At 42.3% G+C, this 27013-nt stretch overlaps 1 protein-coding gene across 1 annotated transcript in view; it reads right to left on the bottom strand.

Moving 5' to 3' along the window:
• The window catches only part of PDE11A (phosphodiesterase 11A), a 253430-nt gene that overhangs the window by 86246 nt on the left and 140171 nt on the right, over positions 1-27013 (bottom strand). The window contains exon 10 of the mRNA XM_016209449.2: positions 25263-25313. Coding sequence (XP_016064935.2) covers positions 25263-25313 — 51 coding nt within the window. The remainder of the gene's footprint in view (positions 1-25262; positions 25314-27013) is intronic.

Here is a 27013-nt window from a genome sequence, read left to right as displayed (position 1 = left end):
TGTTCAAATTTGTTCAGTTGGGACTGGCAGAAGTGAATTTGCACCTGGGGAGCCTGGTTCTAGAGACTGGCTCCGAACCACTACACTGCTTCTAAACGTGGGCTGCTGCCAAGCCAACGGGCTCTCCATTCCTGCATGACACACACTGTCTTGGGTGCACCATGGACAGTGCTTGGGATTCAGATCCAAATGACGAGCCTGTAAATCCATTTTCATAATGAGCAGCCTGGATCTATTTGAGGGGACAACCTTTTAGTCATTACTTATGTGAATCCATTTGGGGAAATCTCCAAAGTCAAAACTGACTACAGAGTAAGTCCCAGTTGCTACTTTGTTTTTTATTAGAACCAACACAGAATCAGCTCCATGCTCCTAAGACCACCCTGAAAAAATAACTTGTCCTCTGAGGGACAAGCTCAGAGGAGCCGACCTCAGGCAGACAGCCGAAGCTCCGACCGGCCAGCAGAGTGTTCGTGGGCTCTGATACCACCCTGGGCTGGCAAGGTGACTGGTAAAATAAGGGAAGCAAACATGATCTCAACATGGCTGAGTGGATGTGCCAGGCTGGAGGAAAGACCTACAATTCCAAATGAGCTCTTTTTCCTGCAGGCCTGAAAAATCACCATTAGAGTTTCAATATAGATCAGACGTTTCTTCCCTATTAAAATGAAAATACCTCTGATGCAATGAGGTGGAAGGAAAGCTCATAAATCGAGCAGAAAACCCTAAAGAATGAGACAACAATTTGACAATTGTTTCAACAACTAGACAGAAAAAGACAGAAGGGGAAAGAGGTGAGGCCATCTAGGACATCAGCCCCTGGTGCTGCCTCGGGGTTTGGAAACCAGTGAGTTGGTCCTGCACTTGATGAACAAACAACTAGAGACTAAGGAACATCATACTCCCCGTTTCCGAGGTGTGAAATCACAGGTTTATGAAAAGAATTGCCACTAATAAGAATCCACAGGGACAAGCGAACACGAGTGCTGAACCGTGACATCTAAGGCACAGGGGGCAGCAAGGGGCACAGAGCCCGGAGGCCTGTGGAGTGGCAGAGAAGGGCGATGCTGGGGAATCAAAGGAAACTTGAGCACAGCTTCCCCTCTTATGGTTTTGGTTAAAGTCCACCTGCCCCTGCCCTGTGTGTGCTGGATGATGGGTTCTAATGCACTGTTACGAAGTTCCACACCCACCACGGGGTCAGAATTAGATGATGGCAACCGTGGGCCACCCAGGGGCTGAAGAGGATGGTGCGGAGCCACCGACCAGGACGTGGTTTTATTTGGGTTTCTCATGCACGTCACTGGCCTGATCCCATGCTCTCTTCCCCCTTGTCCCATACCTTGAGTCCCATCCTTTTGTCCTGCTAGTTGGGGTTAGGAGTGTAATCTGTCACCACGGTCATATGTGCCTGGGCACCCAATCATCACTTTCCAGTGAGCTAGTGAGAGGGAAAATTTCAATGTTCGTGCATTCAACAGACACTATTTCCCATCCTGTCTGCTTGGGGAAAAATAGACTCAACCTTCCACATACTTTTCACGGCTTCTCTCTGCAGCAAAATAAGAATTTATACACTTCTACTGGTAGATCCAGTAAACATTTGTATCCATTTATGCCATAAGAGCACATGGAGCATTATAAAAACATTTCTACTCTTGGGGCTGAACAAGCGATCACCTTTAGGGAAGCAGCAATCTCTCATGTGAGGCAGAGGGGTGCAGGGCCCGCTCCTCAGCGGCAGTTCCCCATCTCGAATCACACCTGAACTTAATTCTCAGATGGATGGAGGTGTTCCCAAAAACACACTTACAGATCATCCATGCACACAGTGTCATCACACACACACACACACACACACACTTGATTTCTAATTTGCTATTTGATTTCTATCAGATATCTTATTAGTCCTTTCTGGCTTGCCTTTCTATCAGACTGTCCTCAGCACTGACAAACATTTTAATTTTGCCCTCACACTGTTGTTGGTCGTGTATGTTGGCACTTGACTTAAGCTGAATGTGCTGGGTAGGAAAAAATATTTTGGAAATAGCATTGTAAATTTAGAAACCCCCATATAAGGGTTAGTGAAAACTTACTCTAATTATTAATTGTTAATGTTAAATTTATTCAGAAATTCAACATTAATAATTTTCCTTTAAGCAGTTAAGAGCTCAACCATATTTAGACGGATTGGCTCTTTTTGTTGGTGCTGAGTAGACTACGCATTAGAAGAATGCTCTTTCCACTGCTGCGCATTGAGGTGTACGATACACCACGCAACATGCAAAGCACTTTAAAGTATCTCACTTAATTCTCTAACTACCCTATGGGTAATGCTCCATTATTAGTACCAATTTAGCCCCCCAGCACAGATGAGGAAACTGAGGTTGAAAACATAAATAACTTGCTCAGGGAGATATAACTAGAAAATTGCTAAATCTGCCTCCTGCCCCTACGTTCATAACCTCTACCCTGTGCTGTCTTCACAACTATTTGATGTTCTCTTGGCTTAGATTCACTGTGGCTTTGCCGTAGCATTATTAAATCCAACCATTCTTATCCATGCAGTATTCATTTATTTACTTACTTATCTTTGTAAGTCTGTCTCTCATCATTTTTAAGTTCCATAAGGAAAGGAATAGGTTTCTCCAATGTCAGCAATTATTATAGCCTAATACTTCTCTCACGGCTAGTACTTAATAAATGTGGGTTGGTGGTATGCTAAGTGCATAATGTGTGGAGCCAAACAGATGTGCCTTTGAATCTAAATTTTGCCACTTGCTAGAGCTGTGGCTTTGGGCATCTATTTCCTCTTCTGAAAAAGGAATATAACAATAACCATTTATCACAGTCATTAAAATCTTTAAGTGACATAAAATACTTAGCACAGTGCCAGGCTCCTACTAGGCCTTCAATCTACTATGAAAGTATATTAGTTTGCTCCAGCTGCCATGATGAAATATCACAGCCTAGGTGGCTTAAGCAGTGGAAATTTATTTTTTCACAGTTCTGGAGGCTGAAAGTCCAAGATCAAGATGTTGGCATGTTTGGTTTTGCCCCCGCCTCTCTCCTTGGCTTGCAGATGGCTGCTTGCTGGCTGTGTCCTCATATGGCCTTTCCTCTGTATGTGGGCATCCCAGGTGCCTTTTCCTCTTCTTATAAGGACAACAGTCCTTTAGGATTAGGGCCCTACTCTTATGACCTCATTTAGCCTTAATTACTTCCCTCAAGGCCTCATCTCTAATACAGTTACATTCTAAGGTGCTGGGGCTGGGTTTCAACATACGAACTTTGTGGGGACGTAATTCCATTCATTACAGATGATGATCATTATTGCAGACTAATTGAATACTAAATATCCAGAAATTCAAAACAAATGATTTAAGGCAAACTCAAGAATGGTGGTCCCTTTCAAAAGTATCCTGACTGCAATTCCAGTCCTTTCTCTCCCTGGTTCCTTAGAGAAGGCAACCTAGAAAGGCTTCCTCTCCCCAGCCAACTGCCCCATATTCACTTTTGGAAAGAAATATATTCAGTGCTGGGATATCCAAGATACACTGGAAGAAAACATGATTCATTAATCTCAGGTTAAACACCTCAAAAATAAAGATTAGGGGGGCTGTAAACTTGTCAGATATGAAATCAGCTTCCTGTTCTGCCAGGGAAGGCCATCCTGAGTCATTCTTCAGCCTAATATCTTGTGGAACGAGCCCTTACCACCCCACGTTCCTATCATTGTACTTCCCTTATTTAGGAAATTGCTGCATGGCTATGCTGTTGAGAAAACACCCAGGAAAGCTTTCTCACTTCCAGGGATCCCCAGCATGCCAACCTCAACCTGTCTCCCCTGCCGGGCTCGGCAGACCTCCTCAGCCTGCACGGCTCTGCTCTTACCTGCCTCCCCTCATGGTGCTCTCCCCAGTGCCTCCAACCACCCAGCCCCTTGCATTAATTCTCCCAGTATGTTCTGTCTTTTTCTCTCCTCCAGCATTTACCATCGTCCGCTCTCTGCTCAAGTTACTGCGTAGTCATTCTTTCACTCACCCATTCAACAAACTACGTGCCAGGCACTTTGCAAAGTGTGCTGCAGGTATCCACTTATCCTACTAGACAGGGGCTCCCAAGCACAGGACAGAACAGAAGCTGCTTCATTTTTGTACCACCTGGAGGACCAGCCACTCGGCTGGCTTTCCATGGAAGTTAGCTAAATTCCACTGACAGAGTCAAAGGATACTTTCTTGGAGAACACTTTCCTCGGAAGGAAGGGGTGGTCAGCAAAGTAAGAGGAAGCAGGATCTTGAGGTTTGAGGAAAAGCTCCATTTCCAGTGGGCAGGAAAGGGAACAGAAACTTGAACTCTTAGCCTCCTTCCTAAGAGGGGGGACCCCAGGTAAGAGGGGGAGCAGCAGAGCCAGCATGAGGGGGGTGCAAGGGGCCCCAGCCAGGAGGCACAGGGGCCATTGGTTCAGCCACTTAATCACTCTCTTATCAGGTGGTTTTCCTCCTTGGGCCTCTTTATGGGGATAACTTCGGAAAGGAATGTTTCCTGCTCAGTGGCTGCGATGAATGGTATTGTTACTGCCGACTGCTCACTCCCTTCCCTATGAGAAGGCTCTTCGCGCCCTCACCCGGCCACGTGCCCCGCGCGGCCCGTGGGACGGTGCTACTTCCCTGCCCAGCGACCTCAGGCTTGGCCCTGACTTGCTTTGGCCCCTGGAATGTGAGTGGAGGTGACCGTACCCAACCAACACACACACACAGGGAAAAGCTACGAGGCCCGTCGTGCAGTTTTGCCAGCTCTCTCCTTGAACCCAGTTCCTCTGATAAAGACGCACCCGCTGAGCACGGCCCTTTCCCTGTCCTGTCTGCTCGGGTCCTGTTCAACGCTGAGACCGCGCAGTGCCCTCTGCCTCCTAGCAACAGTATACGGGTAATTCCTGAAGAGTCGTGAACTGCGGGGTGAAGAAAGAAAGCTTGCTCTTATTAGTGCTGCTGGAGATAAACTATGGGCATGAGACAGCATCTATTTTTTTATTCTTTTAAAGGTCACAGAGGGGTAAATGATTGCAATAACATTTCACCAACTGACTCTGGGTTTTCACTAGTAAATCCTGATATTGATTTTAAAAGCTGCAAATCTCTCATTCAAATATTTCTGATTGGACCATAAATCCTTAAAATCCAAATCTTTTTCTGAATGAAAGAGCTATGAAAATAGATGATGGACTTCATGGGCTGTCAAGGCAAAAAATGTTACATTTCCTACTTTGTCATTGGATATGATATAAAACACCTGAAGTTAGATTATTTATATTGATAAAATTATTCTTTGGCATTGGAAGCTGTTTCCTGAGGAATAAAAATAAAATATTGAAATAGCTTTTTGTCAGAACTAGAACTTTTTTCTGCTTTTGAATTAGCTGGTGAAAAATAATGGGGATAAGTGCCAAGAGCTATTTTCTTTGAGTCACCGCATACAGAGCGCGCACTTGCACGCAGAGGCCAGAGTGGACTGCTTTCCAATCAGACACAATGTCTTTCCATAACCACCCACCATTGTTTTTGCAGAAGATAAAGGAGTTCATCTTTTACTGTCCTTTTCTTACTTTGGTTATTGTTCTGTTTTACACTTCTTTCCCATAGGTCACCAAACATTAGCCCCGTATTTCACTCAGATGAAGTATGTTAAGGATTATTCTTCTCTTTCTGGGGAGTGATTGTGGAATTAAGAAGCTAGTGAGCTTTATTTTCTATGGCTACAGATGGTAGTCCTCTCTCCAGCCAACTTCCTCATCAATAAATGTGTGAAGAGGCTCATTAAAGAAATCTGGCCAGATAAAGCAAATCTAGTATCAGAGCTCCCCAAATGACCAGGAGTAAATGGGTCTGCAAAGTCATCTCCTCATAATGAAGACATCACAAGATGATCATTGGGCAAAATAGAAACTGGCATATGTGTGTGTATTTATAGCCATATATATATACATGTCTGCTAATCTGTTATTCTAAGCCCCATAAATCATTTTGAAAATAGGAACCATAATTATATGATGCCAAATATTCTTTAAAAGTTGAAAGATGCTGTACAAATATTTAAAGATTCAAGTATCAATATACTGAAATAGTTCACATGAAATTATAGACATTTATCATTCTCTTCTCTATAAGTATCATTTCCCTTAACTACTGGAACAAGGTACAGTATACATTTAAAAGCAGGGTTTACTGCAAAGAGCCTTTGTAGACAGTTATTCCAATCCCAGTTTTGATATTGACTTGAGCATGGTATTTTTATCTCTTTGAGCTGTACTCCCCATTAGGTCACTAATCTCAGAGAGTTGTTTAGGTGATTAAATCGAAATAACACATGTAAGATGCCTGGCACATAGTAGGCTCTCAACAAATAATAATAATAATGATAATTGTTATTACTATTATTTTCATTATACCTAACTTGAATAACTCCTAAGGCCCTTGGCTATCTGACATGGTGTATGGTCACTATTTCACCTCGAATCAGAAATTGCTGATTGTTCTATACTACCAACTGGAAATGGAAAAATGATGAGGCTGTTGGAAAAAAGCATAGGTCAGATATTCAGAGAATGTCCTGGGTAGGAGGGAAGATGCAGGCTCAGAGAGCTCCTTCTCAGACCCTGAAAACTGGAGTTTAAGTTTCATTTACAACAGTACATAATCCCAGCCGAACCTCGCCACCTCTGCCCAGTAAACCACAAATCACTGACTACCGCTTTTATTCTAGGCAGTTAGATAGTTAGTACATCGTTAATTCTTGCACATACTCAAACTCAGTATTATTGTCAGTTCCATTTTATTTCCACCTCCTTTCCGAGATCCCTGGTTGGAGGTAAAAGCCTGTTTTCTGAGCGTCTCCAGGTAGTCTAAGGCAGTATGAATCTTTAGGAGCTCCCCTTCTTTGAGGCAATTTACAACTCAAAACAGCAACACATTTTCTTTTCAGGGTAGAAATACTGACAATAAAAATGGAGCAGCTTTGAAATATACATTACTATAATTAAAGTGACTTGCTTTTTGCAAATTCCTGAGACAAGTCTTTACTGCAACTATTATTTAATGATGAGGATAATAAAGAAAGGCTCATTCTCAGAAGTGCCAGGGCCGGGGTCTGCATGCTCTATGGCATTTCAAATCACAGTACATGGCTGCCTCCACTCTTTCTTCTCAGAGCTCCCCGTGCCTTTCCTTTGACAACGTGGGGGCCCGGGCAAGAGTGTGCTCAGACTGGTGTTCCCTGGCACGCTGTTATAGAAGTCAGTTAGCAGATCTGCTTTCAAAAAGGTGTGGACCAAAATGGCTGGGCAAAGTTGATAGTAAAGTCACCTATTTAACTTTATTTAATCAAGTATTTACCAAAACACCTTTTGCGGGTGTGAGATACATCTATTACCTATTCTGTGGAGTGGGAGTGGTGTTCTGTGAGACTGGTTTGGGAAACACTAGCTAGATCTGTGTTTTTCATTCTTAGCTCCATAATAGAATCTCCTGGGTTCATCAGCACACACACCAATGCCAGCCCTCTGTCCACTTCTTTTCAATTGGTCTGGGGTGATGTCCAGGGCTCAGGATTGTTTTCAAAGGCTCCCTTTCCTGGGCAAGTTTAATGTCCAACCAGGGCTAAGAGCCTGTGACCTAGGCCTGCCACTAATGACACTTAGGTGTCCCAATGATCTTCCTTCTCAGTGCATAGAGCCATAGTGAGTGAGAAAAAAAAATTCCCAAGTTCTGATGTGTCAGAGAAAGAAGTTTTCTCTGAGATGGGATCTGGATCACCAAGCAATCTTTAGTTTTAGCCGACACGTTGATGTGCTTGTTTCACAAACCTGCTGCCTATCACACTTCCACCTGGGAATGGGCAGGCTACTGCTTCACCGAGAGCCTTTCCTGAAAATCCACACCTGCTAATATCTTGACCTTAGGTAAGTGAGTAATTGCTCTTCCTCACAAAAAATGGTGAGAACTTCTGCTGTAGGTAAAACCCCCAAGACATTCTATGTCTCCCACTTGCACCAATAGGTGAAAGCAGCTCTGAAATGTTCATCATTAGTGCAGTTTACCTGGGAAATGAAGGCCTGATAATAGCCAAGGCCTGGAGCCTTGGAAAGCCTATTATCTAAAGGAAATTTCTAGCTCAAAATTGCATCTAGTCTCTGAGCTTTTCTAGAGTTTATTGAATAGGAAATGCATTTTTCTTCCTCTTTATATATAAAGAACCAAAATTTACTGATTAAACAAGACCAGAGAAAAACCTGTATAGTTTTATGGACTCATTTTATAATCTGCTAAGCAAGTGAGATCCATAATCCTTTCACTAAGGGTATAGGAGGAGAAAAGGCATTTAGTATTTACTGAGCATCTGCAATGTGTCAGCATAAGTTCAGTTCTTTCTGTATTGTCATCACACTTCATCTATTTAAACCATTTCCCTGCCTCTGCAGAGCCACCACAAGGAACAGGCTGGGGTCCAGTTTGAGCTGGATGACCTATTTAGAGCTCAGAAGGTTCCAGGGTTTCCATACTTCCTGCATCGTGACTTTCGGTTTATTTTGTATCATCTCCAAAGTGGTGTCTGAATCTCATAAGCATTTTCTCCTCGATGTTCTACTCTGTGCTTTGAAAGCAAAAAATATTAATACTTTAAAAATACTTAAGTGTGCAGGCAGACTCGGAGAATGGTAGCAACATGAGCTTGGGATTAGGTCTGGGTCCAAATCTTATACTTGTGGCCTATCAACTCTGTGAGTTTGGGTGAGTTACTTTACTTCCTAGCACTCAGTCTCTTCATCCATAAAATAAGGTAATGATAATAATATCTATTTCATAGACTTGTGACTGAACAAGATCACAACTCAGGTCGCCTAAGTTTAATTTTCATTAGACTCTAGACTCATACACCCAAACATTGAAACTAAGACAGAATGTTTCACAGCTTTCCAAGGTTTGTCATTTGTGAAACTCAGCCAGATTCATGAGTTTTGTGTCATTTATTGATTCATCAATTCGTTCCTCAATGTATTGCTTTAGTCACTCAAGAAATATTTCTTGAGCACCTACCCTATGCCAGGCATTGTGTTAGGCACTGGAGACACACTAATTTTCAAGTAGCTTATAGTCTAATTAAGGCAAATTTGACTGTATAATTTTACACCCATTAGAGATACATAAGTGATATTCACATACTAATTTATCATAATGTGAGTCTAAAATTAACATGCATAAAATAGTATTGGATCTATAGTTAATACTGTGCCCACTGTTAATTATAATTACTAATAATTATGGTTCATTTCCAACCTGGCTAATTCTCTAGAAGAGCAGACAGCCCTTCCCCCCATTTTGCTGCTCTAAGCCTGCAGAGATCAGCTGCCCCCCTGAACAGCAGGAAAGAGTTTACACTGAGTGAGCTCTTAAACCAAACTGCCTGCTCTGCATCGGACTAAGTCCTGGCATGAAGCCTCTGGAGTTTAACTGCTTTTAGTTATTGAGAGTGTATACCCTCCCATCATTCGCCCTGAAGTGAGGAGAGGCTGGGCCTTCAGCGAGCACAGGGTGGGTCAGTTTAAGGATTTTTTGTTTCCTTGTCTGGTTTACAGCACATTCTTTTCCGAGCATTCACCAATTGCTTTGATTTCACCCAGTCAATATTATTTTCTGTCCTATAGTAACAAAAAGGGAGTAAAAACAGAAAGGGAAACCCCTTTTTCCTGTCTGGACTGCACAGGACCACCTGAAGGGAAAATCAGAGGAGACTGGGGTGCTCCATAACCCAGGTAAACCTTGACTTGCTCCGCGGCTCTCCTTGGGTTTTCTCTGCGGGGAAAGTCGGCCTGCAGAGTTACCTAGAACTTTTTAAGGGCAAGAAAATTCACAAGATCAGATACTGATAAAGCAACTTTAGAAGACCCACTGTAAATGGCATCCCACCTCTAGCAGAGGGAGGCTTCATTGTTTCCACACCAACACCCTAATGTATTTCTCACTGAGGCTCCACACTCTGCGGCACTTCCTCTGACCAGGCAGATAAGACTGGGGTCCAAGACATTGGTATGCATCCTATGACACTGCAGATGAAAGCTACCTACCCTGTTATATGTTATTCTTTAACGCGATTCTTATCTGGGGGGAAGAAACCATTGTGCTTTATGTGATACTTATAAAATGCCACATTTGCCACCAAGAGGCTCGTGTGTTCAAGCGCCTGGCTCCTCCCCTTTCCAATGCCTCATCTTAATCTGATCCTTTCTAGCTGACAGTGAGAGAGCCAATGAAATACCTTTTCCTGTTGCTGGGTGACTGCAAATATTTTGAAAACATGTCCCTTAAATGCAGCAGCTTAAAAGCCTGCCCTTGGCTGGGTGGGCGCTCTGAGCAATGCTGACGCACTAGGCTGGCAGGAGAGTGACAGGTGGGAATAGCTGTGCAAATGTATTACTGGCCTGATGTTCCACTGGAGAGGAAAACTATTTCAAGGCTGAGTGACAACTAAAACACACCCTGATAGAAGAAAAACAAATCTCCCTGAGTCTACATTTGGGCATCTGAAGAACAGTTAGGGGAACACTGCGGAAGGAAAGAAAAGGCAAACCCAACTCGAGGCTGTCTCACCTTCAAATACCTGCTTTTCACGGTTTGATGAGCAGTTCTACCTGATCTAAAAATATATGTGCATTTCTACATACCTTTCATAGTTTTGTGTTGATACATTTTAAAGCCTAAACTTGTTAATTCAGGGAAATAATTTTAAACAATGTTAAGGAGGCCTTTTAAATTTTTCTCTGTCTTCTTGTCTCCAGCACCCTCTTATTCACCTTCCTCCCCTGACCTTCAAGTCCAAAAATCCGGCAGCCACAGGATGTGGTCAGTGTTGGGATCAGCACTGGCCGCACTTTATCTCACTGTGTCCACTTAAAATATTTGCATCCTAGTGAGAGGATAAGCAAGGTCTTGTCTAAACAGCTTTGGGGTTCTCTCTGCAGCCAGAGAGAGCTGCTGGGATACAAGTAACTGCTTTTGCTAACACCAGGTTCACTGTTCGTACACAAATCTGCCAAAGAGCCTCTAGGAAAGAATGTCCTTATACTAATTGAATTCTAATGAGGCCAGGAAGTAGATTAGGAATTGAGCTATTTTACTGAGTTTCAAACACCAGATATAGGGACGTCTGGCCTATTTGATCTGCATAATTCTCCAGTAGGTTCTAGTTAGTTCACAAAGAGATGACTATTCCAGAAGGAATTTGTGGATTGCTGGCTGATCCAGTTGAAGGCAGCTTTTCTGGTTTTGCATCAGAGCCTCCATGTTCAAGTCCAGTAGAAAGCTGCTGCTGTGATGTGACCAAATGAGACAGTTAAGGAGCAATTCCTGGGCCAAGCTAATTGGCACGTCCCTGGAAGCTACATTTATTTGCCTTATAACATTTGGGTGAGTTTGAGAGCCAAATCAAGGTGACCACCAGTGGGATTAGCTGTGGAAATAGAAATGCTTGAAGGACATAATAGAACATTCTTTTCAATAATGCGATTTAAACAAAGTCACTTGGGAAACCATGTCAGTAGATAGATCACCTGTGGGTAACACCCAGTGTCTACAAATTATGAATTACGAAGGGGCTGTTACAAGCATCTCATCTGTGCCAAAGGAAATGTGTCATTTCCACAAGAGAGGTCCTGGGCAGGTTTTACAGAGATGGAAAGTTATATGCATGCACACCTCGCTGGTGAAGGGCAGCTATGATACTACCTGCCTAGTATGGTCTCTTTTCTAGGAAAACATCCTTCTTCCATTCCAACCATGTGTTTCCACCCGAGAGCTGACATATTCTTCTATGACCTCACCCCTGGCACAGTTGATTCGTCCAGGGATGGGCACTTGACCCAAGCTGGACCAATCAGAAAACTTCACTGAGATCCTCCAAAGTGGAACTTGAGAATAGTTCTTTCTAGAGGGGGCTGCGGAAAGACGAGAAACTTAGGGCCTGACAGAGGTCATGTTGAGCCCATTGCAGGGAAAGCCAGGCTGCAGTGAGCATACCTGGGAGCTCAATGCTGCAATGACATGGCTTTGCACATGTGACTGAAGGGACCACCCAGGGGCCTGCTACAGCCAGGTCTGGGAGTGGCCAGGCGGCCCTGCCTGCAGCACTGGCTCTGCAGGAGCACATTCTATGGGACAGGTTTTCCTTTGGTACTCAGCGTACCCCTGTTTGTAACCCTTTCTGGGAGGGCCGGCTTTGGGCTTATGTATATCACGTAGAGGAAGATTTTACATCTGGAACCTTGCACCCTAGCGGGTAAATTATGCAGGAGGAGAAAGAGCTCATGTGGAGACGGGGGCATCCCTAACAATAGAATATTTGGACCTTTGGTTTTTAAGGGGTTTATCAAAATGACCAGCCTTTGCTCTTGCACATGACTCCTCAGGGAACCAGAAGAAAGCTGTTTTCAAGGAGATCACTGACAGTTTGAAACAAATTTCAGGCAGTAAATTTATTCATGGTCTTAAAGGGAAGGTGATTCCTGTGATTTTTCATATTAGAGCAATGCAGTCAAAGAAAACCTCGCTCCCTCTTTTGTTTCTTTTCTGAGTTCTAGGACTTCCCTGTTGGTGGTGAGGGGAAGAAAGCTGTCCTTCCTTAAACTCCAGCTTCGGAGTTTCACAGGGCTGTCCAACAAATGGAAGCCCAGGGCTGAGGATGGCCGTCTGTTTCTGTAGAAACCATCACAAAGCCTGGTTTTCACAGAGCTCCCCTCTATCTCCGGAAAGGCCCGAGATGAATAATAGATGTTAGGAAAATGAACCTGGGAAAGAGAGGAATGGGATCATTCAGCCCAAGAATTGTTTGGGATTTACCCTTTGGGTAGGAAAATTGCTTTTAGATCCCACAAACCTATCCCTTAAAGTTGATATTCCAGAGTGCTGAAGGCGGAGAAAGCACACCTGAGAGACGGTAGGGCTGGACTACTTTGCAAACTATGTAAGCTTAAAAACAAACAAACAAATAAAACCACCCCCAGCAGAGTCTGTTGAAACCTGAACTCATCTGTTAATGACTAAACCACGATCACAGAAGGGCTCATAATCAGACCATGAGGATAGGGCCACACCAGGACTGAAAGAACCTAAATCAAAAGGGGCTCCGTGTCTTTTCGAAAGGGAACCGTTACAAATTCAGCCTGCCTATCCATATCACAGTTGCCTAATTTGTGCACTATAATTGACAGGGCAGTTCTTTGTACCTCAGTTTCATCATCTATAAATTAAGAAAAATAAAAGTAGGGTTTTTGTGAGGATTAAATGAGAATACAGGTAAGGCACTGAAAACAGACCTGGCACATGGTAAATGTTCATCAAATGTTTCTTATTTCCCAGGTGACCATCACACTGAGTGGTCTGAGGATATAGACCGTGTAAGAGAGTCCGAGGAAGGGACCTCAGCAACAAGAAGCAAGGCCTCCTAAATGGCAGTGTGTTATCCCCTTAGCTGCCTGAACCATCAATGGGATGTAGCCACTGATTCCTCCTTTAACGTCTTCTCTTGACAGTCAATGAAATAAGAGCTATGGAAACACTGTGAATCAGCGAGAACGCTGCAGCCATAACAGCACTACTCGTAGCAAACAGCAATATTTAAAATATATAATGAGTGGCATCATGTTATACTACAGTAAGCCCAGAAAATGTACTTCAAAGTCCACCCACCTGTAGATGATTAACAGCAGAATGGTATTTAAGCCTTTTATCTCCAGAGAGGTTGAAAAGAGCCTGCACTTTTGTAAGTTCTCACCAGCCCTTCTCACACTTTCTCTTTTCATGGGTGTGTGGATCTGGTTACACTGAGTCTAAAGAAGGACCTGGAGCCACTGCTTTGGGCCACCTTCTAGGGCCAACTGTGAGACCATCCACATGTCCCCCAGCTTGGGAGTGTGAGGTAAAATCTGTTTTGAGTTTGGATCCCTTCCACAACGTGGTCTCGTATAAAGGATTCTAGAGTTTTTTGTTGCACAGTGACTGTACCGGATTTTCAATTTTTATTAAAAATCTTAGTTGTTCACCCCTTAATTCTTTTTAGTCCCATCCAAACGTTTGAGGCTCCGGAAGGAAAATCGGCCTGTGTTCCACAACAGTCTTAGGGTATTCTCTGTGGCAGTTCATGTTCATAACGCTGAGTTTAATTTCTTGGTTTTATGCATATGAGTGTCAGAACCAAAGATAGCAAAGTCCTGCACAGATGTGTCACTGACTAGAGATGTTCTGATGCCTGGCTAAGGTGGTGTCTTTGTAAACTCCGTGAATCGCTCCTAGGGGAATAAAAGCACCTGAAACAGAGCTGCTATTCCACCAACATGCACATTTCCTAGGAAGGAGAAGAGTGCTTAGTAGCTCTACCAGCTCTGATAAAGAAAGGGGTGCATTGGAAGGGGCACAGCACAGCCACGGAGATGGCTGGGTTCCAGCCTTGTTGCATGCATGCTGCGATACGCAGTAACAAAAGCAGTGGCACAGCTGCCCTGCTGCTGCCCCCGGACGCCCAGCGCACCGCCTCCCCAACAGCCCCAGCCCCTCCCGGTGCCCGTCCTGCACCCACGGGCTGCCTCTCTGGGAGGCGGCGAGCAGGAGGGCTTCACCCAGGCTGTGTGGACAGGCTGAACCCGAGGGGAGATTTCCCCAGTCCTTCCACCTCGTGCCTGGGCAAATGAATAAGCTGCCTGTGTCACTAACATATTCCAGGTCATGCGCACACACAAACATTATTATATCTTGAAATTACTTTTAAATTACTGCCTTTCAGGTTTTAACCATTTTCCTAGAAATGTGGCTCGGCAAATCCTTACGTGGAGCAAGGATGGCACCCAGTGGCCAAAGTGCTTCATCTCAGATCTTGTTTTCTCACAGATTTGCTTGTCTCTTTGGAGACAATGAATTGCCTGCCGCAGAGCTTTTTCTAAAGCCAGAGTTAAAACTCCAAATCACTTGACTATCCCTTTAAGCTAAAGTACACACACACACACACACACACACTCGAGGCAGTATACAATTATTCAGAATAACTTAAAAATCCTTAAATTTACCTTAAGAGTCTTATGTTAAAGTCATCGTATTTCACATGTGCAGATTATGACCCATAATGTCCCTAAAATCAGCATCACTATAGGGAATATTATACAAATATAAACTCAGTCTCACGTTCTTTATGTCACTCCCAAACAGTCTCTAGTTCATGAGTTCTCGTGCCTTAAACATAAGACTGTATCTCCTGACAAGTGCTTTATCACTAAACTGATGTTCACAATCTCATATCCTTCTTATCTTCCTTACAAGGTACTTGGCAGTCCCGGAGAGCGCAGGATAATAAAGTGGGATTACTCTTTTTCCTTTGAGCTTTCCAGATGTCGAGAGATTTCTATACAGCTAGATAGCCAATCAGACTGTAAGGAAGACAAGCAGCATGTCAGAATAATGGATCATGTGCTCTCTTGCTAAGAATGATGCAATATCTTCATAATGTTTGCTGTTTCCAATTTCCTTAGGTTTCTAAGCAGTCTGCAACCCCAGGGCAAGAAGTCACGTGGATGGCATAACCACAATTCTAAAAGAAGTTTCTTATAAAACAGCATTGTATACTGATTGTCCAGAGAGTACCATGAAAAGCCTTTTTTAAAATGTCTGTTAAGTTCAGCCAAAATCCTGTTTTTCTCAAACATCATCACCATTCATACTTATTTGGTCTCTAAACTGTCAAAATGCTACGAAGGTTCCAAGAATAATGGCTACATCAAAAGAAATGACTTCAGGATAAAATCCCATGATGCGGCTTATGTTTTCCTATTCAGTCACAAAACGAGAACTGTCTTCAAGGTCAAGACAAAACACTGGAGTGGAAAAATCAAAGCCAAATATGTGTATTTTTCTTGCTAGTTCTTTGGTTCTTGGTTGCCTCATATGCAAAACAAAGCAATAATACCCAGCTCTCACCAAGAGAGGCTCAAGTGACATAATGGGTATGAAAATCTTTTATACATGCTAAGTCATATTGTTTAAGACATTTTATTATTTAAACATTTATAGGTAGTATTAAAGTATAGTTTTATACTGATGAGATTAAGACTCTTGTCTTATCTGAAATAATCACTAATCCTCCTCACAAGCATTATTCTATTCTATTACCCTTCAAATATAATATAGCCATGGTGGGCTTTGGAAATCACTTATAGTATGTAAATGAATCAAGCTAAGCCAACTTTTCTACCAAATACCCAAAATTTTAAATAGAGCTTACATTTAAAGCTTTGGGTATTCAGAAATTTTAAGGACCCCATGATGTTTTGTCAACTTTATGTTGTTTTGTGTTTTATTTTCCTCTTTCTTCATAGAGATACATTTTATAGGATCATAAAATTATCCATTGTATTGCTGGAAATAGCTTTGTTTTGCAGATGAGGAAACCTGAGGCTTAGAAATTTTAAATGAACCAAGAGGTCTGGTGGCTGCTTTGTCTGTTTATGTTTGTTCTCTCCTGTCTGACTGTGTCTGTGGCCTTAGAAAGACTGCTTAAAAGGGACCACCTCTGGCTAAAAGATCAGACATTTTCTCAACCTTATATTTCATATGATGCCTTGGGACCAACAGAATCATGACTCATGCACATTTTTCAGATATTTTTGTTTTTGTTTCTGTTAATCTTCACCCGAGGATATTTTTTCCATTCATTTTTAGAGACAGTGGAATGGAGGAAGGGGGAGAGGGAGAAGGGGGGGGGGAGAGGGGGGGGGAGAGAGAAACACCGATACCAAAGAGACACATCAATTGGTTGCCTCACAAACGAAACCGGGGGCTGGGGATCGAACCTGCAACCCAGGTACATGCCCTTGACCGGGAATTGAACCTGTGACCCATCAGTGCTGGGAGCCAACACTCTAACCACTGAGCAAAACTAGTCAGGGCCATTTTTCAGATTTTTGGATGGCTCCATTGTCAACTGAGAGAAAACATGCAGAACTATCAAAGCAGTACCTTGTTTCAAAAATAGTTAGAAGGGACAGAATACAGGACCACACAAATAAAAGTAATTAGAAACGTATGCTGAGATTCAAGAAAGTAAATAGAGTTTTTAAAAATGTAGTCATATTTAATGTTAAAAAAGTTGTTGAATCAACTAAGAATTACTGGCAGGCAGCCTTTGCCCACAGCAGGAAAGGACAGATACTATCACAGTGAACATTCCAAGGAGAATATCTAAATAAAGAAAATGAATTCCTTTATTCTGAAATAGTTTATAATTCATTGGAAACCCAAGAAACTAGCAAGCAAGAACTTAAAACAGGAGTTGAGACAGAATTTAGACACTCTCATTGTCACAGATCTCTGCTTCAAAATTTTATTCATATGTTGTAATTTCCTCTCCCATCAAAATTGCAAACAGTTCAATGAATTTGATAACTTGGTAGAAATTTCTCTGGCACCCAGGTGCAAGGCATGGTTTTAGGTGACATAAGGGTTACAAAAACAAGTCAACCCCTAAAAATGCTCCTAGTTTAACTAGGCAAATTAGACAGGTACTCAACGATTTATATCACAAGGTAGAAACTAATAAAAGGATGGCAAATGAGCACATCACTGTTGCCTGAAGGACAGTTAGAACAACTTCATGGAGAGGGGTACAGTGGAGCAGGAGTAGGTGGGGCTATTAAGCTTTTTAAATATGTAGAGATAGGACTAGGGATGGGATCAAAGATAGGGAAGGAAAGAGAAAGGGCAGGAACTATGAAATGGAGCTCATGTGAAGGGTGGGTGAGGGGGAGCATGGGAAACAGGATGAAAATATGAACTGGAGGTTAGAGTTATGAGCACTTCTAATACCCTATTAAAGAATCTGACATAATGGAATCTAGACGCCTACAGAAGATAGCATTGCGGGAAGGAAGCTGGCACCAACAGAAGAGTACTGCTAACCTAGTCGCTGTGTACAAAATGAGCTGGGAGCAGGTCAAGAGAAGGAGGCAGGGAGGCTGGCTGGAGGGCACCGCACAGCAGCCGTCCGCACAGGAGGCAATGGGATCTGAACGAGTGATGCTGATGGGAGCTCTGAAGTCAGGGTGGCGGGGGCAGCGCGTGGGCCTGAGGGAGTGTGAAGACTCAAAGAGGCTGTGCGACTTTATCCGAGTGCGCATCTGGAGAGGGGGTGAGCCGAGCATAACAGTTAGGAGTTTGTAGTTTTGAGTGTCCTGAAGGAAAAGCAGAGAAAAAAGCAACCATGTGATAGCTAACCCAAGCCCATATCTTTGAGGCGAGGGCCGATCAGTTCTTCATTTCCCAGTCCCATATCTATAGTTATAGATGGCTCTAACTAGAGGAAACCCACAAAGACGGGAGGGCAATACAGTCCCAGATGCCCTGGTGTTCTGGGAGGTCCTGAACTCTTTGGCCTTTACAGTTCCCTTCCACTGTTCAGTGGTCAGGGCTCTAACTGGGCCACACTATTGCCCTCTGCTCCTGTCTTCCCTGGACCTTTGGAACTCATCTCATCATGGCTCTGAACCTCATTTCATTCTTTCGGGCTCAGATTCCCTGGTTCTTCAAGCCTGACACGGAATACAGTGAGCCCAGCTATGTGAACATGTGGAATTAAGAAGGTGGGAGAGAGATGTCCAGGCCCATCCTTCCTCCCAGGTGAAGTAGACATTCATAATGAACTTTCTGAGACAGAGCCCCTGTTCTGTTTTCAAATGAAAAGAGTGATAAACAGTGGCTGTTTAAGTCGGTCTGAGAGGAGGTCAGGGTCACCACAGCGTGTATTTTGGCCAGCTGGGTCCCTGAAGAGGCCTCCAGGCAGAGCTGCTGGTTCAGCGAGCGGCAGGCAGGGCCAGCCTAGCCTGCAGCCCTGGTTGCCCTCCCCATCCCTCCCCCCACGTTTTCAATACTCGGGAGTGACAAAGTACAACCGCCCTTTTCCTGACGTGGCAGTTGATTAAGACACAATTCATAAAGAGAACCACATGGGGACATGTGGACATTTGGCCACAAAGCACCCCGCATATTTACGGACACCTCCGAAGCGGTGCAGGCCGCCTGCTCAGTCTGCTGCCTTAGAGCAGCCGGTGCCCTTTCGAACGCTGACTCAGCTCTTCCCCCTGCACTCAATTTCCTGCTGAAGGTTCAATAACTTTCCCTGATGATTAAAAAAATCTCGGGTATTAAACTCGGCATAAATACTACTGAAAGTCAAAACAACCCCCTCAATTCAAGAGGCAGGAACGAGAGGAGGCAGAGTAGGTTAGGTGTAAGAAGGCGCCCTAATCCTGTTCATGCTGCTTCGAGGTCGTCTTTTTAATGACCTTAGAAATAAGCTGAGGTGAACTGGGAAGCCGTTAGTTGTTGAGACTTCCAAAGGTAGCACTTCAGGAAGGCTGCGAGGGCTGACTAGAGAAACAACAGAAAGCTCTTCCTCCCTCCCTGACACCTCGAGGTCCCGGATTACACCCCCACCCCCACCCTTCCTGGCTGTGGAGGTGCTTCTGCGGAGTGCCCGCCTGCAGGAGAGGAGCTGAAAGGTGCTCCCTACCGACTGGGGCACGGGACACCAGCTCCCTGAGCCTCTCCACAGGGCGCCTGCCCTACCTCTCCCCTCCTCAGCCGTGGCCGCGTCACCTGGGTTTGGGTAAATGCCATGGTGTGACACCCCCACACACAGACACACGCATAGTGCACTTTTCCTCTGCAAGAAGCTGCTGAGGGACTGTGCTCCTCCAGGGCTTTGGAAATAGAGTGGGCAGGGCAGGGGCCAATGTGTATGCTGCCTCGGTACCATCAGAAAAGGTGCGCCCTCTGGAGGATCAATTAATAAAAGGCATTCCATGCGCTTGGTCAGCCAAATGGTCGGCCAACTCCTGCCTCCTTGCACTGGGGCCTTATGTAGGGCCTCTGACAGACACATGTACCAGCATAATAGCAGGGGCGGCTCTGAGGAAGGAAGCTTCTTATTAAAACCTTTGAGTAATTCATGGATCAAACATGCTTCCTCAAGCCTAGTATATCACATACCATTGCTTAGCTTGTCCCCTGCCATCCATGTCTCAGAGGAGGCTGGAAGATCCTATTTTTGATGTAGCCATTCTTATTTTGGTATGGAAAGGCCACGGGGAGTATCTATTCTATGATATTTTATTTACTTTATCAAGATATTAATTTGTGGCCTAGGCATTAACACTGAAAACTTGAAATATGAAAGAGGTAGTCGAAACCCAAACACTCAACATGAGTTACTGGCATTTAATTACTCAACATGAGTTACCGGCATTTAACGAGGCAGTTGTGGAATCTAATGAATAAAATAAACTAACAAACAAAATAGAAACAGGCTCATAGAGACAGAGAACAGACTGATAGCTTTTTCACAGACTGGGTGAAAAAGGTGGAGGGATTAAGCAAAACAACAACAAAAACCCTCATAGACACAAACAACAGTATGATGATTACCAGAGGGAAAGGGGGGATAAATGGTGATGGAAGGAGACTTGACTTTGGGTGGTGAACACACAGTACAATATACAGATGAGTTAGTATAGAATTGGACACCTGAAATCTATATAATTTTATTAACCAATGTCACCCCAATAAATTCAATAAATATTTTTTGAAAAAAAGAAAAAAAGAAATGTTAGGCTGCATGAAAGAAGTGAAGGGATTAAGAAGCGCAAATAAGTCACAGGGATATAAGTACAGCATAGGAAACATAGTCAATAATATTGTAATAACTATGTTTGATGCCAGTTGGGATACTGGAAATATTGAGAGGAACACTATGTAAAGTGTATGATTGTCTAACCACTAAGATGTACACCTGAAACCAATATAAAATAAAATTGAGAGAAAAAACAAAAGAAATGAAGGCAAAAAATCCAGTGGTGAGAGAAGATGATTTGATTTTGGGTGGTGGGCACACAAAGAAATAAACAAATCATGTATCATATAAATGTACACTTGAAACATATATAATCTTGTTAACCAATGTCACCCCACTAAATTTAATAAACTTTTTTTTTTCAAAAAAGATTACTGAGGCAGTTAAACAGGGCTGTAAAGGAGTTCATCTTTGATTGCAGCCATAACCCATGCAGTTTGGAATTGAAAGAAGAGATGACAGAAGGCACAAATATAATATGAGCATGTTCATGAGTTGATTTTAATTGGTAAACTGGCATATATAGTGATAACTGTTTGGTCTGTCCACTGCATTAGAACCTTAAGAAAGTGCATAAAATTACAGGAGCATATTATTGGTGTACTAATCTCATTTTCTCATGTTATCACAACTGGCATCTTCAGGTTATTAAAAGCTTTTAAACCAGTCACCTTCAAAGAGATGTAGAAAAGATATAAACAGGCACTAAAGTCTGCACAAATTTTCTGGGCACACCTTTCTTATTTCAAGTTCAAGGAAGATCAGTAAATGTTAATGAGCATAAAAACTGTTTTTTAAACCCTGGCTTCCTCATTTAGTGCATAGGGCAACCAACCCATAAGGGATAAATTGTTAACATTATAACTGGCATCAGACTTTTAAAAAGTTAATTCATTAGTTCCAAAAAGTTCTGTGATCTTAGCCACACAAAAGGAGTGTTTCCCAAAATATAAATGTTATATCAGAACCACAAAAAATAAACTAAAGTTCCGATATTCTTGGTTGAGCAACTCTATGTTTCGTCTACTTATTCTGGCTAGACAACCCAGGGACACTTCTAGAGAGGTTTTCACACTCTAACCACTCTTTATCCACCCATCACCATATATCCCGCAAGGAAATCTTTCACAGTAGGAGAAACAGGGTTAACAGAACAGAACAAAACAAAAACACCCTCCCCCTCTTCTATGGTATTCTAAAACAGGAAAAGAAATCCCCAAACATGGAGGGGTATGAAATAGGAAGCCAAGTTATGAGAAAAAGTAAGGTGGTATCAGCCTATCATAAATGATTATTAAATATTTATACAGGTTTATTGTATGTGAAATCTGTGTTCTTTTAGATCATAGGATCTGAGAGTACAAATGAAAATGAATTGAAAGTAATTAATGATATGCATCACCCTCTCCAATATTATGGGATCTCCATTTCTCCTACTTTTTTCTGGAAGTTCTCAGGGTATACCTTATTTGTCATTAAAAATGTGACTACTCAGCTGCATTGATTCCTTCAACCTCTGCTGGTCATGTTGATAGGAAGGTAGGTGCCTTGCCTCTGGTCCACAGGGATGCATCCTTCCATTGCACTGCTCTTTCTGTTGTGTGCTATTGACACTCTGGAACCCTTGTGCTCTCAGGGGCACTTAATGCCCTGAAACCATAGAAAGTCCATCCCTTTTGTGTCCACTCATATTCTTAGCTGAGAATGTGGATCCATGGGAGGCTGGGGTAAGAGACAAATCCAAGAGACAAACCCTACACTGAACTTGGAATCATCCAGACACTAAGGCCTCAACTTTCATTAGGAAGAGTTCTTGACTCATAGTGTCTCATGTAAAACAGACCACATCTCACTGGTTTTTTAGACATGTCTGAATCCCAAATCTATAACACCTTGGGCTGCCACTGGAGTCTGACCTGTATATGCAAGTATTTGACTATTAGGTCTTTTTTAGCACTAGATAATACATTAAGATCATTTTCTTCCCTAACTCTGGCTTAATCTCTGAATCACTGACCACTAGTTCTGTCCGAGCTGGAATAATCCAACACATTGAGACTCAACCATCCTTTAACTCATGAGATCTTGTGGATAACTCTGATTCCAGATTTCAACTCTTTCTCTCTCTCCCTCTCTGTCTCCTTCTGTCTCTATCTCTCTGTCTCTGTCTTTCTTTCTCTATTTATTTATTTATTTATTTATTTATTTATTTATTTATTTATTTATTATCTCTGTTAAAAAAATATTGCAGGTAGCAAAGGTTACAATATTTGAATGTAAGCATGACTTGTCTGTAGATATTGGTCAAAACAAAGTATGTACTTGCTGTTATTTACAGTGTTAGAAAACTGCCACTCCACATACTCTTGAATGAAATTTCAGTAAATACTTTTTAGTGTCTATGGGCAGGATTATTTTAAGCCCACTACATTTTAATGTTATTGCTGTAGTTATAAGACATCAGCTACCAATTATGATAATATTTTATTTACTTTATATATCAAGAAAAAAGCCATTAGGTTAAAATTATCTACTATATCTCAATTACATTGTAATAAGATACTCACTAACATCTTTCAGGATAAAATTTAGAATAAATCAGCTAAGTTAATAATCTTGATAATTTTATGAAGAAATAACCCTTTGTTCTCAAATATAAATACTTCATATTTTTAGTATGTTTGTGAGCTAACAATAGAAAAGCATGTCAAATTGCAAGTCAACAGTGTTCTCCTTACTTTAAGCGAAGAATTAAGCCTGAACACAGGGCAATACCTTTAGAGAGTAGACAACTATTGATTTTGGCCAGCTATAGCTCTCGACATGTCCTGTCAAATAGCTTTTGAAGGCATGTTTAGTCCATTGTGAGCTTTGCTATCTTTCTCCCTGACTGTCCCTTCCTTCTTTTAGCAATGATGATAATTATAACAGTAAAAAGTATAAAAGAGTAAAATAGTTATGGAAATCATTTCCATAAGTAGAATTTCTAGGTAACTGAACTTTATTAAAGTAAAAAAGCTTTAAATATTTTTGATGAAAATGTTAATAAAATACATAAAAAATATAACTACATCTAGCCACAGTTTTAACACTTTCTTAATGAATACTTCTTTAGAGTTATGGAACACTGATGCTGTTTGGATTTGTTTATTCACTCATTCATTCACTCATTCATCCATCCAACAGTTATTGAGTGTTACTATGTCTCGAGAACTGCGAATGGCAGTAGAGACAGAGCAGTGAATTAAATATACCAATAGGGCTGCCTTGCTGGCACTCACATTCTAGCTGGTATTTAGAATGTTTATCTTTACAACAAGCAGGCCCTGACTCCTATGGTTTTGGTTGTTCTGTCCCCTTCCTTTGTTGTCAGCTGTCACCTCTTGCTGGCACAAGGTCTCTCCTTCTGATCTGGGTCAGCACCACAGGTCTTTTCTATACCCCTGGATGGAGCCCAAGCAGCTCACCTGAGGCCCACTGTATGCTCCCTGCCCTTCTGAGTAGTTCCCTCAGCCCTACTATGAGTTTAGGGTCTTCCCTTGTTCCTTTTCTTTATTAGAGTGACTCAATTCTAATGACCTGACTCAATTATCAGGCCAAAGGTCTCTGTGCCATTTTTCCTGGGAAGACAAATGCATCTATAGGCAAATGAAACTCTTAGAAGAGTAGTCATCATCAAGTATTATTACATGCAAATATTACAATGCAAAACATTACCTTTCTTACGGTAGTGATAGCTTGCTTGATAATGAATGACTAACCCTCCACAAAAGCTTAGGAAGGCAGACACCAAAGCTTTCAAATGGGAGAAATGTCAGTTTCTCCATATATCCTTGTTTGAAGTGCAGCAAGAGGAGCAAGAATTCTGAGCGTCCTTTAAGGGAATGGTGATGACTAAGGTGGAAAGGGATATCTACGGCTCATTCACAGACTCACAGGACATCAGAGACGGAAGAGGGGTCATGCTGAGCGGCTGTGAAGCCTGCTGGTTAAGAACTCCAGTTCTAGCACCAAACTGCCGGCTATACCCCTTACAGTTCAATATCTCCATGCCTCAGTTTACTCATCTGTAAAATATTACATACTTCCCACGATTGTGAGACTCAAATGAATGAATACAGGTAAAATGTTTTGTACTGTGCCTGGTCCAATAATAGGTAAACATCACCTATTATCATCCCAATTTCTTCACTTATTTTTATAGATGAAGACATAAGCCTTACGATTTTAAGTGAACAGAAAGTTAGAGGTAAAATCAATGCCCAAACCAATGCTCACCATATTACACAGATTTTTTTCCTGATATCCTGCTTACTTAACAAATGGAAATAAATACTGAAGTTATTTAGATGATCATGAAAGACCTACTCAGTTATCTATGTCTATCCTGCCTTCTAAAACTGAAATATCCAAACACACCTTTCCTCAGTTCTCTTTCCCCAACATCCAATGGGCAGGATTAATTCTCTAGAAGCAAGTGACAAGGAGTCAGGAAGTCACATAAAATTTAACTTTATGCCCTAAAAGGACACCATTTGCTTCCTTACCTTAAATTTGTCAACTTCAGCTTTTGAACATGTCGCATGATAAGACAGCACCTGATTCAGAAGAAAAGAATTAAAAAAAACTTTAATAACGAGACATGACTATTTCTGAAATTCTTCTGGCTTAAAAATAAACGTCGTTCATGAATATCACCTTGACAAAATAGTGGATTTTAATGTACGACAAGAATTTTCCAGTAACAGTCTGTGACACAGATTGTCATCTGTGCAATTACAGTGGAACCTATGATAATGCTGAATGGACTACAGTCCACATCAAAGGCTAAGAATGTTTTTTATAGTTAGTTATTTTATCGAAGAAACATGATGTGGCTCAAGACCACAGTTTCCAAAGGATGTGAATATTTACCCTGTGAAATGCTCTGGGACATAAACAAATCAAAAGGGTGTGTGCATGTGTGTGCGTGTGTGTGTACTGTGGCAGACACTGCAGATTGCTGACTCGATTTCTATCTCTGGTCTACTCTCACGTGCCTGCTTTTATTATACAGGAAAGCTTATATTATGCCTAACCATCTGCAATGCTTTTTAGAAAAGGATTATATGTCCCTGCCCTATTGACATCAGCCTTAGTATATGACTTGCTTTAGTCAATGGGATATGGGGAAAAGTGACAGATGTCACTTTTAAGTAGAGCCTTTAAGGGCCATCACATGGCCCTGCCATCTCTGTCTTCCCTCAATCATGGGACATGCAAGGACCCCGAGATGGGCTGCACTCACCCAAAATGACGCATTGAGCACCGCTGCAGCCCAACTTGCAGCTGATGACATGTCACGGGAGCAATAAATCAACCTTTGTGGTTTATCAGCCCATCATAACCCAGTTTGAAGGCTGCCTAGAGCTAGGGGTGGTCATATGGGGTGGCCAGGTGACAATGCTGGTCAATGAAATACAAGTGGGAGTGTTGGGGTTGCCTCTGTCCTTTCCTTTCTCTTCCTCCCTGGAGAACAGCTGAAAGGCCTGGAGGTGCAGCCAAATCTGGTGTTTATGAGACAACCACCATGAGTATGAATGACAGCTTGTTATGGATCGTACAGCAGAAAGGGGAAGACTAAGGGGCCTGGCTGTGGGCTGCCCTGCCTCAGGCTTCTTGTAGGATAAATAAACACACATTTGCCTGAGTCAGTACTGGCACGTTATAAAGTATGTTATATATACCTATATATGCACACACACATAATGTATACATGGTATATATTTTTTGCTACCCATCCCATTCTTAATCCATGCAAATCTCAAACAAATAAGTCTGGGAAATGCTAAATACCTCTTCAACTACCAACCTTAGAGAATCCTAGTGTACATTTGACTTTGAAAAGTAAGGGTTTTATTTGTTTAAACTCAGCATTTCCCAAATCTGATTAGCCACAGAACTCCCTTTTAGGTTATATATTAATCTAGAAACATTCCCACCTAGTAACCTATTGAGCAAGAATTTTGAGAAATGCTGACCCAAGGCATGTACCATCTGTGTGAAAGAACCAGGGCCACCATGGATGCGGTGTCTCACAGTGGTTAGAACACAGACTCTAGAGCAAAAAACCAAAAACATAAAACCTCATATGCAGACAACAGTATGGTGATTACCAGAGGGAAAGGGGGTTGGAGGGTGGTAGGAAAGGGTAAAGAGGGGATAGTGATGGAAGGAGACTTAAAAAAAAGTAACACAGCATTTAAAGTCAGACTGCCACTTCTCAGCTATTGGACTTTGAGCAAGTGTTTTAATGTCT

The sequence above is a fragment of the Miniopterus natalensis genome, chromosome 8 (assembly GCF_054644295.1).
Source record: "Miniopterus natalensis isolate mMinNat1 chromosome 8, mMinNat1.hap1, whole genome shotgun sequence".
Classification (NCBI taxonomy): Eukaryota; Metazoa; Chordata; class Mammalia; order Chiroptera; family Miniopteridae; genus Miniopterus; species Miniopterus natalensis.
Note: the sequence above shows the minus strand (reverse complement) of the source record. Positions and strands in the feature narration are given on the sequence as shown.